Source organism: Carassius gibelio, chromosome B12 (genome assembly GCF_023724105.1).
Source record: "Carassius gibelio isolate Cgi1373 ecotype wild population from Czech Republic chromosome B12, carGib1.2-hapl.c, whole genome shotgun sequence".
NCBI classification, from domain to species: Eukaryota; Metazoa; Chordata; class Actinopteri; order Cypriniformes; family Cyprinidae; genus Carassius; species Carassius gibelio.
Genome location: NC_068407.1, coordinates 8,487,109 through 8,501,115, shown reverse-complemented (window position 1 = coordinate 8,501,115; position 14,007 = coordinate 8,487,109). Strand labels below are relative to the sequence as shown.

At 38.8% G+C, this 14,007-nt stretch overlaps 1 protein-coding gene across 1 annotated transcript; it reads right to left on the bottom strand.

Moving 5' to 3' along the window:
• Window positions 1-4,424: 4,424 nt before the first annotated feature.
• On the bottom strand, window positions 4,425-13,996 carry si:ch211-214e3.5 (zinc finger protein 518A). The gene is made up of 2 exons (XM_052570796.1): window positions 13,603-13,996; window positions 4,425-11,350 (listed from the first exon to the last, which is right to left on the bottom strand). Exon 2 carries the CDS (start codon window positions 11,330-11,332, stop codon window positions 6,908-6,910), a length of 4,425 nt encoding a protein of 1,474 aa, XP_052426756.1. The 5' UTR covers window positions 11,333-11,350; window positions 13,603-13,996; the 3' UTR covers window positions 4,425-6,907.
• Between the last annotated feature and the right edge of the window lie 11 nt (window positions 13,997-14,007).

The following is a 14,007-nucleotide window of genomic DNA, read 5'->3' as shown; positions in this document are numbered from 1 at the left end:
CATGAAGGCTGTTTACTAGACAGGCCTAGAAACCATATGTGACAGTGGCACTCTGAGGGAGCAGACCCTAGAACACATAGAGTGCACATAGATGGAAATGGCACAACCCATAGAATAATCCGTCATATGAAGAGTCACCAACTCATCATCATGGTCACAAAAATGGTCTGGTTAGCAGTAAGTTACCTAGCTGAAGGAGCATAGCACCCAGCTCTCAGCCGAGAGGGGGATACAGATGCTCACCCTACAGCGTGCTCATAGATAATTGTGAAGGGTAAACATACTGCAAGCTTAAACATAAATGCAGCATATCAGGGAGGCAGATGAAGGGGCCTAGTAGCCTGATGTTACTGGTTCAAGGAGCTCTGGGAAACGGAGAACTGAGCCCTCAAAGTGAGAGGAGAACTCAGAATTCTCAGAGAGGGGTAACATGGCGACCCTCAGGAATGAGGGGAGCACTGGTAAAAGGTGAGTAGTGGCGGATCCTGAACTATGGTGAGCAGATAGCTACCCCTCCTTTTTCGAAAAGAGAGACAAGATCAGAGCTAAGTTTTTTTCATGGAAAAATGCTCACAGTGGACACAGATCGCTCCCTCAAGGTCATTGTGTGTGTGTTCTCTTTGCCCCAAACAAACGATGCAAAGATCGTCTGGGTCATCAGGTGTCAAATAGAAAGGTCACAGGTCCCCACTTTTTCTTAAACATCTTGCTAATGCATGCCATGACAATGGAAGAAAAATATTGTTCTTACCACCAGAATGCCTACTTCAAACAAAATAGTCACTGAAGATGAAGAAGAGAATGACGTGCTCTTCCGGTGCCCATTTATACTGTGGTCCGGTGCAGTAGTCATGTCATAGGCTGTTGTCAGCCAATGTGGTCCGTTGTTCTGAATTTGAATGAATGCTTCAGACCCCATAGTGCCCCCTGTAGGACGCAGTTTGAAGTTCCCTCGATAGGGAACTGCAGGGACGCTACTCCTCACTTCCATCTGCTGGTGGATTTCAAACCCTCAGATTACAGACTTGACTGGTTCAGATCAGATAGTTTTTGTGTCAGCTGATGGGTTTGATCAAACCTGCATTTTTTACTAAATCTTTGGAAGGGTTAATTTTGTTAATTAAAGTACTTTGTATCCATAACGAGGATGAAATATGTGCATTGTGCCAATAATTTAATGATTCTAATTGAAACATACTGATGTGGAGCAAGGAAGCTAAACTGAAAACGGATGTGCATGGTTAACTGGTTAATTAAAGGGATAGTTCACCCAAAAATAAAAATTACCACATGATTTACTTATTCTCAACCCATCCTAGGTGTATATGACTTTCTTCTTTCAGACGAATACAATCAGAGTTATATTTTAAAAACATCCTGGCCCTTTCAAGCTTTATAATGGTGAATAGTGGTTAAGATTTTGAAGTTAAATAAAAAAGTGCATAAATCCATCACATATTGTGAGGGGGTGCGGGTCAATAAAAGCCTTCAGATTGATGCAGGACATAGACATAGCATAAGCTCCAGTAAGAATATACCAGTCTCACGAGAACAAATTTTATTTTAAACAAAGGAAAACCAGTCTCCTCTTGGTTTGTATCGAAATCCTCTAAAGTTTTTCTTTACAAATTCACGTTTTGTACTTCTAATTTATGACCTGTGTTTTTGCTCTCTCCTCTGTGATTCTGCGTTTTTGTCACTTCTCGCTGGAGTTTATGCTTCACCTATGGCCAACATCATCTGCTGATGCCTCTCTCTCGTTAACATGAATATGACAGTTAGCAGAAGCTATAGAGATTACGGTTTATGAAGTTTTAAACAATGAAAGACTTTTCTTACACAAACGCATTGATTCACTTCAGAAGGCATTTTTTAATTCCAAGAGCCATGAGGAGCACCTTTTTTGATAGATATCTGCACTTTATTTTGCTTCAAAAGCTTGACCACTACTGCCATTATGAAGCCAGGAAGAGTTTAGCCCTTTTTAAACGCTGATTGTATTTATCTGAAAGAAGAAACTTATATACACCTAGGATGGCTTGAGGGTGAGTAAGTCATAGGGTAATTTACATTTTAACATTTTTGAGTGAACTATCCCTTTAACTATCCCAATTTAAAAGACCTGATGAAAACTTGAATGCAAAGCCCAAACTCAAATCCCATTGGTTCTCAACACTTCGGTAGAGCAGCCATCATACTAAAAGACCCATCCCACCCTGGACATCAGATGTTTGACCGGCTGCCCTCTGGTAGACATTTCAGGTCTATCACATCATGGACAAACAGACTTGAAAACAGTTTCTACCCCAGAGCCATTCATGAAATGAACACTGCCAAACATTATATTGCTTATTTAGTTTCAAAGGGTGGTGTGACTTTATTTTGTGCCTTATATAGAAGCAGGCATACGCCTACTTCCTGATGTTCTGATATGGTTTGAGTGGTAATGGACAGAACGCACAACAACTTAAATCAGATGACATACTATCTGAGAGAGTGGGAGGTGGAGGAAGCAGTGAAAATGAGGTACCGAAGAGGAAGGAGGATAAATAGATCCATAGACAGGGGAAGGCACAGGACAGGAATAGAACAGCGTGGTGAGCTGGATACGTGGACAGGTGTCTTATAATAGCTTCCTTTGCTTAAAATTCAAGGATGGTTCTTTTTTCAGCGAATCTTGGCCATATGATGTCAAACGTCATGAAAGATATATCTAAATATGTGTTGGGTATACATACATAGATAGAGAGAGAAAGACAAGTACATTTTTAATTAAAAATTTACCCCCAGGCAAGTTTGGGCAGAAAACCCAGAGTGACTTGTTGCTGGTATTTAATAATAATAATAATATAATAATTATATGTCAAACACCACATATATATATATATATATATATATATATATATATATATATATATATATATATATATATATATATATATATATATAAACAATGTAAAAAAATGGTGACTGTTTAATAATAGCTTAATCTGTGCTGTCGTCTTCTTTTTCCTTCGATTTCTCATCTTTGCGTGTTAATGCTTCATTTCTCATGGAATGGGCTGCCTTCCCTCCTTCCTGCAGGCTACTTCATGGCCTGAACCACTTCAATGACAGGAAGTCAGAGGCAGTCTGCAGACAGCTCTTGTACAAGCCTGACCTATTTAAATTCTGTGAAAGCAGGCGGAGCTGTCTCTCACTTTCCTGTTCAGTGAGGGTCCACGGATTTTCTATCAATCAGTTGATCCCAAACTAATCAGTCAGTCACAGATCTGGGATCTGTTTGAGTGTGAGCGTCATGCGATCCACTCATGGGGCTATAAGCTCCACTACATCAACGCCCCATTTATGCATCACAAATATCCTCATAGTGACAAAGGATAATGACTCATGGCAAATCATAGCCTGGGTAGAGATTTTGCCCTCATTATCATGACAGAGCCTTCATGAGAATGAAGGTGAAAGCTGAACCAAGGTCTGGTAAATTAGAGCGTGTATGGGACAGCATCTAAAATAGGATAATAAATACATTCATTTGGAGTGTCATGTACTGTTAAACTTTAGATTATCTTGTTTCATTTGATACATAACACCCACACTAGCATAACTCTTAACAAAATAGACCAGTTTCATTGGAATATATGAAAATGGCCAGAAATTTTTTTGGAATAATACGAAACCCTATTTTATTAGAAGAGAAATGAGGAGACCCCTTCTTATTCTAATTTTTTCTACTATCATTATATATATTTAACTCATACATGCCTTGCTTAAAAACTTGTACATTTCTTTTTATCAATGCCATTTGATATGTATATTTTACTTAAGTTTATTTAATTTTTTTTTTAGTTTAGTGTTACTAAACTGTGGCTAACAAATATGAGAACGTCAAAGTGAATCTTCAACACTAAATGATGCAATAAAAGATAACTTTGCAGTTAATAGCTGCTGGGAGTGATTTTGTAAGAGATGTATGAATTGTATTTCCATACAGTAGCTCACAGGCTGGCATAAGGCTTTCTGAAAGGGTTCATCATTCAAGGGTTCATTGATAAACATATATTTGCTCTATTGTGAATTCCTTAGAAGTTTAGCTGACCCCACAGAAATGTTGATAGACTTCTTGCTAGAGGAAAAATGCCCCCGTGTTTGCATCATACTGTTGAATACTAATAAGTCAATATTACGCCGAATGTGCCAGTAAAACACCCTTGGCATGACATTATAAAGACTGCTATTTTACTAACCTAATGCAATACTGCCATCTAGAGGTGAGTGCTGCCTTGGCAACATTTGCCTGCCAAATCACATTTTATATATATATATAGAGAGAGAGAGAGAGAGAGAGAGAGAGAGAGAGAGAGAGAAAATCCCAAATGCAATAAAAGTGTCAAGCATTTTTGCAGTCATAAAAAATAACCATCTTCTTCAAAGGTATTTACATTTATTAAAGAGGGAACTGCAAGGAGGTAAATACAGTACAATATAGTGTCAACCTGGTGCATCACTTTTAGGCACTTAGCATAAAAAAAATAAACGTGTCTCTCAGATCCCAATAAAACCTGTGTGACGTGGGCATTACAACAAGGAGGAAGGACGTTTTTGCTTGAGGACAAACATTATTCGGTTCTGAGTGAGGACTATATTTTTGCTCATTCATGTCATGACATTACTTATTTCAAGCTGGGCCATTTGAGCTGAATATTAGTCAGCTGTTATGGTTTGCATAAACACTTCCACTACTTCACATGTATAACAGTGATTGTCATGTCACAAAGAGGGTGACAAACATAGAGTGAATATTAAAATAAAATAAAAAACCTTTATAGGCCAACAACATAGTTTTCACGTTAGAAACAAAGTTTACTGACTGAACATGGGAAAGTAAAGCTTCAGAAAATCCACTGATTTATTCGGACAACTATAAAACACTGAACACCAGCTACTTAAATCAAGGATGGGTTATTACCTCTCTGCCATAAAAGCTTGACCAATTAATGTACACAGACAAATGAAGACACCCATTCTAACAATTAGAGAGATCTCAGGGAGACTATGTGACAGATCACAGAACTTGTGGGGTGTTTATCTATATTTAATAAGAAATTATATTTTTTTTAAAAACACAAACAAAACAAAATAGCAGACTCACAAAGATTTAAAAACACCATCTGCTCTGGACAGTGTTGCATTTTCAACAACTTCTAGTAAACCATGCTTTTAATGCAAAGGATATGTTGAATTTTATAACTCAAATGACATCTCAGCTGTGTTTTGTTAAGTTTTAAACTGTCAACCAATTGTTTCTATGGAACATAAACCCATATTGAAAAGACTTGCTATCAATAAGAATACAGTTTATGAAAAAAAGAAAATAATTAAAGGAAGTCCCAACTCCTAATTTTGTGGTTTAGAAATCAGTTGAAATCAAAAACCAATGTAGCGAGGGATAAATAATCACAACCTTCAATCTTTGAACTCTGCTAAGCACCCAATAATCTTACAAATCTGGACTTTACCACGGAAAAACAGACCCTTTTGTTAAAAGTTTGAGGCAGAATGAGGCACTCAAGTATCACAGAAAACTAAAATACAGTTAGTGTTTGGTTGGCTATTTGAGGTTTGTTGGCTTGCATCTCAATACATCCTGTTTTATCTCTCTTTTTAGTAAAGCATAACAGTACATTTACAGGTGCATTACTTCATTTCAAATAAGGAAAAGGACAACAAAAAGCACCAAAGCCATAACTGACAGATGAAGGTTCAGAATATCTTTACAGAGAAAAATTCCAACTACAGTATTATAAAGTCCATTATTGCTACTGAAATGACACCGGGTCTGAACTGACATAATGAAGGGAGATGCATGGTACCAGCAAAACACGAAACTGACCCAAAGATACAACATGAGAACAAATACTGCATATTAATGGCAAACCACCTCAACGTACACAACATTTTAACAGGATGGTTTCCACAGGAACCAGTTGGGCATGTTTTAGGCAATATCATGTGTGTCACAATTCCTAAATAATATTAAAATGGATAGCTCACCCTTAAAATTCTAATTCAATCTTCATTTTCTCACCCTCATGTCACATCAAACCTTGATGAAGATCTTTTAAAAAATGTCCGTGGAATGAAATTAAGTGGGGTCTGACGTTTTAGACTTGACTTGACTTAACTGACTTTATTGACTTTAACTGCATGGATAAAACTGGCGAAAATTTGTGCAGATTTGGAACGACAATGAGAGTGAGAAAACAACAAATTGTATTTTTGGGTGAACTGTCCCTTTAAAATTTGCATATCAAATTCAATTTCTTTGAACATTTTCACAATATCTAAGGCCCGGAAAAGACATTCATTGGAAATTAGAATTGGTTCAGTGTGACAATGTAGCCAACTTAAACTGTACTTAAATGGTACATAAAAATCTACAATCAAACACAGATGACTTTTTTTTTTATAAACTGGACCATTCACTCATTCATTCAGAAATGATGGAATTACCTGAGTATTCAGTTCAATTGTCTGCATTAAAAGAGGTCTATAAGAGACAGCACCATCTTATACCAGTGATCTTTCTGCTTGCACCATAAACATACAGTGTGTCCAGTTTTCACAGTTCCGCTCTATACATACTCGAGGGTTTTCATTTAAATATACAAGGGTGAAAATTATTTACATACAAACTTGTTCCAGGTACCAAACTCTTCTCTATTACACTATACTCTTTAAAAGCGTCTGAAGAAAAATCTATGGAAAAATAACATCAACAGGTTAACTGTATCTTACTGTACTATTAAAAAAAAGAAAGAAAATATTACAAAGGTTTTTTTTTTTTTTTTTTTTTTTTTACAATGAAGGATGGCATTTGGCCCAATCCAGGGGCTTTGTAGTTGCATTAGAACAGCTTATTCCAGTCTCTTGTTGCCTCCATTAGATGCCGTTGACCATGGCCGATCCAGTCCTCCTGGTTGTTGAAAACTCGGCCGCAAAACCAGCAACAAAAATTTGACTGCTGCTCTGAACCAGCAGATGAGGACCTCACCACCTCATATTTATTTCTGCTAGTCTTTTTTAACTTCAGTTTCAGTATGAATCTTTCTTGAACAGCACCACTTACTGGCCTTGATCTTTTACCCCCACTGCCATTGGAAGCATTCTGCTTTGCAAGCGTTCTTGGAAACTCCGACAGGGCTTTAACTGTATTTTGGGACAGTGCCACCTTGAGAACTTCACCTTTGTATCGGTTCACGGACCTCATGATGCTAGCAACTTCAGGAATGTCTGCATCTGGATGGTTCAGCACAACCACAGGCTGGTTTCGCCGGGGAGATTTGATTTCTTGAAGTGGACTAAAGGGACAGAGCCTCAGCGTTCTCACCACATCTTTCGCAACAGGCTCCCAAATTGAGGTAGCGTCTTTCTCAGCCGACGACTTGCTGGAGATTCTCCTCATTTTGGAGGAGCTCTCCAGCATTTCCTCAAACAAAGCTCTTCGCCTCCGTTTCCTTTGGCTTCGTGGACGGACGGAACAGGGAACAAGGGGCGACTTCTGTAATGCTACATCGTGACCAGCCCTGTTTTTGGTCTGAACATCGGACTGGGGTATAATATGTTTAAGCTGGGATGCGGGGATGAATTTATGAATGAGACCTTGTGAATTAGTAGAGGTTTTAAGTCCTGCTGACATATTGGTTAAAGATTCATTTGAGGACATTAACAAATAAGGTGACTGCAGAGAGCTTGCCGCAAGGTATACAGATTTTTTGGCTGTGGTGTATGGAGTGGTGGAGAGAAATCTGGTGCCGTTGGGACCACGAACGACCTTAAGGAAAACCCTGTTTTTGCCAGCCTCGTTCAAAGTTTTCCCATCTGAATTGTTCAAAAGTATACCTGACTTGGCAGGAGAAATGTATCTAACCAAGTAAGCTTGTCTCCCAGCCTGCAAAGGACTGGTTTTATCTGCAGCTTTTACAGGCATGGCCAATACAGGACGAGTTGCAAGCACAGTCTTTGAACTCGAACCACTTGACTCACTACTAACTGGCGTAACAGGGAGAGGTCTTTGAACCAAATAACAAGTCTGTGGTGTGTTGGTCGCCTGTTCTCCGGATGAGGACTTGACAGCACCTGATAAGAGAAGAGATGTTTTAAGAGCAGAAGCATTGACGAAGTAGCGGTTTCCACTGCCACTTGGTGCCATCTGGGCAGACACTTGACCTTTTGTTTCAAGATTTGAACTCTGTCCAGACATGCCAATTCTGCCTCCATTTAAAGTAAGAGCTAACCCCGTTGTCTTGCTGGCCATCTCAATCCCAGGTTTCACATAAGACACATTAATTTGGGGAGAACAGGACTTAGTGATTAGCTTGAAACCAGCTCCACTTTTCAGCTGAACTGGCACGGCATATGGAGTGTCTGTAGTTTGAAGGAACATCTGCTGTTTTCCTTCAGGTGTCTGCAAGATCCGAAGTGTGGTTTTGGTCGGCCTAACAGTTTCTTGTACAGTCGCTGAAGACCTCATTCTTTCTTTCTCAAGCTGCTGGCTGATTATGGCGTCTGAGTGCTTTTCAAGTATCTTGCCCAAAACAGCCGCACTATTCACACTTGTTGCTGTGTTTTCGCTTGCAAAGGTATCGCCTTCCTGTTTTTTCTCTGGTACTGATGAACAAGCTTCTTCTTCTTTTTCTGGAAGAACAGGAATGAGTGAATCATCGACAGTAGCTATGCACTCATCGACCTCAATATCACTATCTGACACTCTCTCTAATGCTTTCTCTCCACTTTCAGAGACCAGATCGCTCTCATTAGCCCCTCCCTTGCTATCTTCTTCAGTCTGAAGAGGCGGCGATGGTGGCAGAGTTAAGCTCCAATCACCAAAATCCTCCTCACACTCTTCTTCCTCCAAATGCGGTGAGTCTTCCTCAGGCAGCAATGAATCAGGAGAGCTTCCAGAAGTGTCTTTAGAATAATTGTGGAAACTAAAGACCTCTTGACTTGGGGAATTGAGAAAGTTATTTTCAACTTCTGTGTTACTATCTTTGGCTTCAGTTGATGCACTTTTACTAGTTTCACTTTGTGCGTTTGCCTCTGCGGTTTTGTTTTTAGTTACTTCAGAGGACTTTACGACAATACTGTCTGAGGCTGGAGTCTCAGAATGAGCATTTGGGTAAAACTGAAAGCTCTCTCCAACTTCTGCGGTAGAGGTCTTAACTTGGTCAGAATCAGAATCCTGCCCTTCTTTAGCCACTAAATCAAGGATACTCTTTTCCACAGGGCTTTTAATAGCGCAGTTTGGTTCAGTGCTATTCTCGCATGGTTCCTGGATAAGGGATTCTTCTGTTATTACTGAAAATGGTGCATCTACAGTCATTTTTGATGGAAGTTTAGATTTCAGGGTGTCAGTGTTTGTGGACTTGCCTTCTACAGACATTTCAGGGTTTGATTCTAAATCAGAAACTGCATTAGGACATGTGCTTTCATCAGCAGATGATTGTGATCCTGAGGGTCCATCTATAACTGAAGCTAACACATTAGTCTTGTATTTAGATGAATCTACTTGAGCCATCTGCAAATCAGAATCAGTGGAGGAAAGCTCTTTAGTTGAAACTGGAAGTGTGCTGGCTGTCTGGATATCATCAGTGGAGCATTTCTCACTCGGACAAAGGAAAGACACCTCATGCAGATGAGGCGATGACCTTCCATTGGATTGACGGCTCTGACACAGGAAAAGTGCAGCATCTTTTGATGCCGTAGACAGTACTTTAACACTATGTGAGACTTCAGAATCCTTTTTATTAACCTGCTCTGCTTTAGCTTTACTCGCACTCTCAAAGTTAACTTTGTGCTCATTTATCAGGGGGAGATGGTTGCCAATGTGATTTTCAACTTCCTGTGACTCTTCTTTAATTGAAGATATCTCATTTGATTCGCCAGACTCTAAACTAAGGAGAGATCCTATGCTTGGTGAGGATGAAGAGCAGGGACTGCTGGTTATTTTGACTTCATCATCACCAATGTGTGAATCAGACCCTTCATTTGCAGTGTAGTCCTCTTGTTTTGTCGGTATGACTTTAAGAACTAAATGTTTTTTACCATCTACCATCTTGAAGCCCATGACTTTAGTGGTGCAGTTCGGTGGGATAGAAATTTTGTTTTTCACCATAAGGACGGTCAGTCCATTGCTGTTGGTTGAATTCAGAACTGGACTTCCTGGACTAATCTCATGCTCTTGTAACTTTGGTTGTGGCGTTGTTGATTGAATGAGGTGCAAAGTTTGCGACTCACTTTTTATAGGAGACTTTGTCCATTTAACACTCTCCTTTTTAACACCGACAGCTCTTTCAAGGAACTGCTGGGTCTCCTCCAAGGTATTTTCAGAATTAAACAACCTGCCATTATGATCAAGCAGACCTACACCGGCGACTGAGTTACGTTTTGACATCGACTGCGATTCTCTGGATCCTCCAACTGGAGGAGACTTTTTAAGCAACCGTTTTAATCCAAGGGAATTAACTCCAGAACTGTCCTCATTTGTTCTCCACTTGTTCATTTCCTCACCGTGTGCCACAGTAAGATGTTTGTTCAGATAATCTCTGCGAGCTGCACTATAGCCACAAATCTGACAAGAGAAAGGAAAAGTCCCAGAATGCACCATGTTATGCCTCTGATGCTCCCCTTGCGTGGGGCTGCCATGTGGACATTTCACACATTTGTGATTACGTTCATTGTGATGATGGATGTGTTGAACAAAGGTTCCTGCATCACGGGTGGAAAACTCACACTTTTTACAGAGAAACTGTCCATTATGGCTGTGGCAGTTGGTAAAGTGCCTGGTGAGCAAAAGAAGCGAATACTGCACCCCATCGTTGCAAATCTCACACGTGACCAAAGTGTTTCGATGTCCGATGCGATGTCGCTGAAGAGATGAGAATTCATTGGTGACAAACAAGCACAGATCACAAGGATAAGTTGGAAGAGTCCCCTTGTGTGTTCCTTGAAAATGTTTCAGCAAGTCATTTGGGCTGTAAGTGGTGTCGTCTTTGCATTCAGAGCAACAAAAACTCAGTATTTTTCCAGAGAAGATTGCACCCTGCTGCATCTTACACGGAGTCTTTCCAGAAGCTTTGCCGTCTGTGTGAAGATTATCAGTGGCTGACTCCTCAGGGGGTGTTTCTTGGTCACAATGTTCATTGCAAGAGGCTGTCTCTGGAAGCTGATGTGCCAATTCGAGAGGCAAAGTGTGATCCTGTGAGGGGTCATCATCCTGGCTCAGGTCATGGCTTTCAGGGGGATCATCTGATGTCGTCAGGTCAACCTCCATGCTTTAGAATAAAGGCTCCTGCAATATTAAAAAACAAGCAAGCATTATTAAATTGTAAGATAGGAATAATTCTACTGCACAATTAAATGTTAACAGCAGTTAAGAAAAATTACCCCTTTAGTAAAAGCTAGTATGCTTTTATTTAATGCAGCATGTTGAGTATTTAAGCTTTGCAATACTAGTATTTGTTTAAAATGTCAGACTACATTTTTTTTGCTTTTTAAAGCTTGTTGTCTTAGCATCAAGAAAGAAGGACAGAAATATTTCAACACCATTCACCTCAATTCCTTATGTCCTGAACAACTACAGTCTAAGCAGCTTTTAAATTGTATACTACAGGATAAGAAGTATAAAAAGCTCTTAATAATATTAATATATTAATATTAATAATTGTTATGAGTCCATATGGATTTATACATCAGTTTTTTTTATATTCTACAGTAAGATGTTTCCGAATATTCTACACATTCTGTGAAAACCTATAGAGCATTCTGCAGATTTCCATAAATTTGATGTTTTCAGAGATGTTCAGAACCGCATACTATCCCACTGCTGCAGTTTAAAACTGTTAGACTGAGTTTATTATGCCAATGTTCTGCAAACATAAAATACATGGATGATTTCCTACATTTTCCAAAATGAGTTGTACACTGTATTTACAGTGCAGAATATAGCACTCCAGTGTAAAGAATGAACCAGAAGAAGAAATCAAACTATGCAATTTTTTTTTTTTTTTTTACATATCTGTGTCTTTATTCATAAAAGAACTGCCAAATGTTAGGACTTTTTTTTTTTTCCACAAAATTAGAAATGCAAAATTGCAAGATGATAAATGGATGCGATGTAATGATGATGCCATGTCACAAATGTATATGGGTCACCTAACAACATCTCTGATATTGTTTAATAACAGAAATGTTTACTATGGGAAAAATGCCTGGTATCTCACTATTAGAAATTCAAACTTGGTCTGTGCACTGGTAGCCTGTAGAAATGTAACGTATAAATATGTCAATATCTATTAAAAAATTTCTACAAGAATCAGTACATGACATCATGGCATGTATATTTTTACATGGCTGGTGTAAACTGTCTAATTTCTACAACAGTTTAATAAGTTTGAAAGCATGTGAAACGTCATAATACACAGAGAATAAAAAAAATTGTTTATATATATATATTAGGTCTCAACCAAACAAGAAGTATGATGAACTGTGACCAGCATCACTAACTACTTAAAAACTTTAGATGATACATTTATTTAACTGGTGTGGAATTACTTGGGTTAATCGGATTAATATAAGTATGATTCCCTCCATAAACCGTATTATATTTCAGAATGAAGGAAAACACTTCAGTTTTCAGTGCAGTTAGATTAGAACATGGACCATGTTTTGATCTAAAGGAATGAGATGAGACTAAAGCTTCTCTCTCATTTTTGCAGTCCCCCCCAAAAAAAGAAAAATACAAATCTATAAAATGTGTTGCAAAGCAGCAAAATGTGTCATTTGGCAAGCCTAAATTCTGCTTGGTGCCTTTTGACAGTAAATTTCAAGAAAACCAGCTTTATTCATAAACTGGGGGAATTAAACCAGTTGGAATATACAAAGTAAAGTGATGCATGCACATCATCTCATATATGAAGTGTGAACTTCATCAGGACGACATAAAACTCAAGCATACCTCGTCACGGACAGCGATGATTTATCTATAACGTTAATGTTACTCATTTTCCTCAACTGCTATATTAGCTAAACTTTTGACCAGGATTTCATTACTTTGCAATCACTCTACAGGGGTATAAACTTTTTAAAACATCAAACAAACTAGGAACACTCAACAACAAAGTCGTCCATCTGCGAATGATAAAAGTCGGTTATTTAAATTAAGTTGACATTCACCAACTTTGTGCAACGCGGACGCGCATAATACACATTCAACTAAAGGAAGTGCCTTGTCAATCGACTCAACGCGATAATTATGGCCGTGCATTTCTGGATGCACACCGACTATCCCGCTACTCTCATAGGGAACACGTCTACAAATGCCACTCAAAATCAATCACTCATAAGCCATGTTATTTATCCACATCAACAAAAATAAAGCAAGTCGCCCCCACCCACGCTGGATGTATTCAAACGATAAAAAAAAACAAAGAAGTCAACGCAGGAGCACACTACTCAAAAAAGTGGCCGTTATAGTTAAATTAAATGACATTATGTCTTAATTAATACTGCTGATTTAAATAAGCGCAGTTTGGAGAAATTTACCTCTTTTTTCTCTTTAGACTGGCAGGTCGGTGACGGCAGCCATGACAGTTCCATCCGGGTTCCGCTCCCTTCACTGCGCGTGAGGCAGGAACTCAGAGCGGATGAATATGGATTACCTGAAAGACTCATTAGGTCGTCTTTACCAACAAATATTTCGCTTTAAACATCGAAACTAATTATTTAAATGGAATAAAATACTCCTTTGATTAATTCATGAATAGAACGCCTTGTTTAAATCAAAATCCATGCAGTTCTTGCTCTGTATTAGAAGCAGTTCAACACATTTTCAAAAGTGGCCATGCATACTGTTGTTTTGTGGACTCTAGGGACGCCATGACTCACTCTAGATCATGGCGCGCCATCTTGACCTACAATATCATTACTCTCCATGGATAGTTAAACTAG

Excerpts from the sequence above, each read along its gene's own strand:
- si:ch211-214e3.5 (XM_052570796.1), bottom strand. The coding sequence starts at position 11,332 with ATGGAGGTTGACCTGACGACATCAGATGATCCCCCTGAAAGCCATGAC.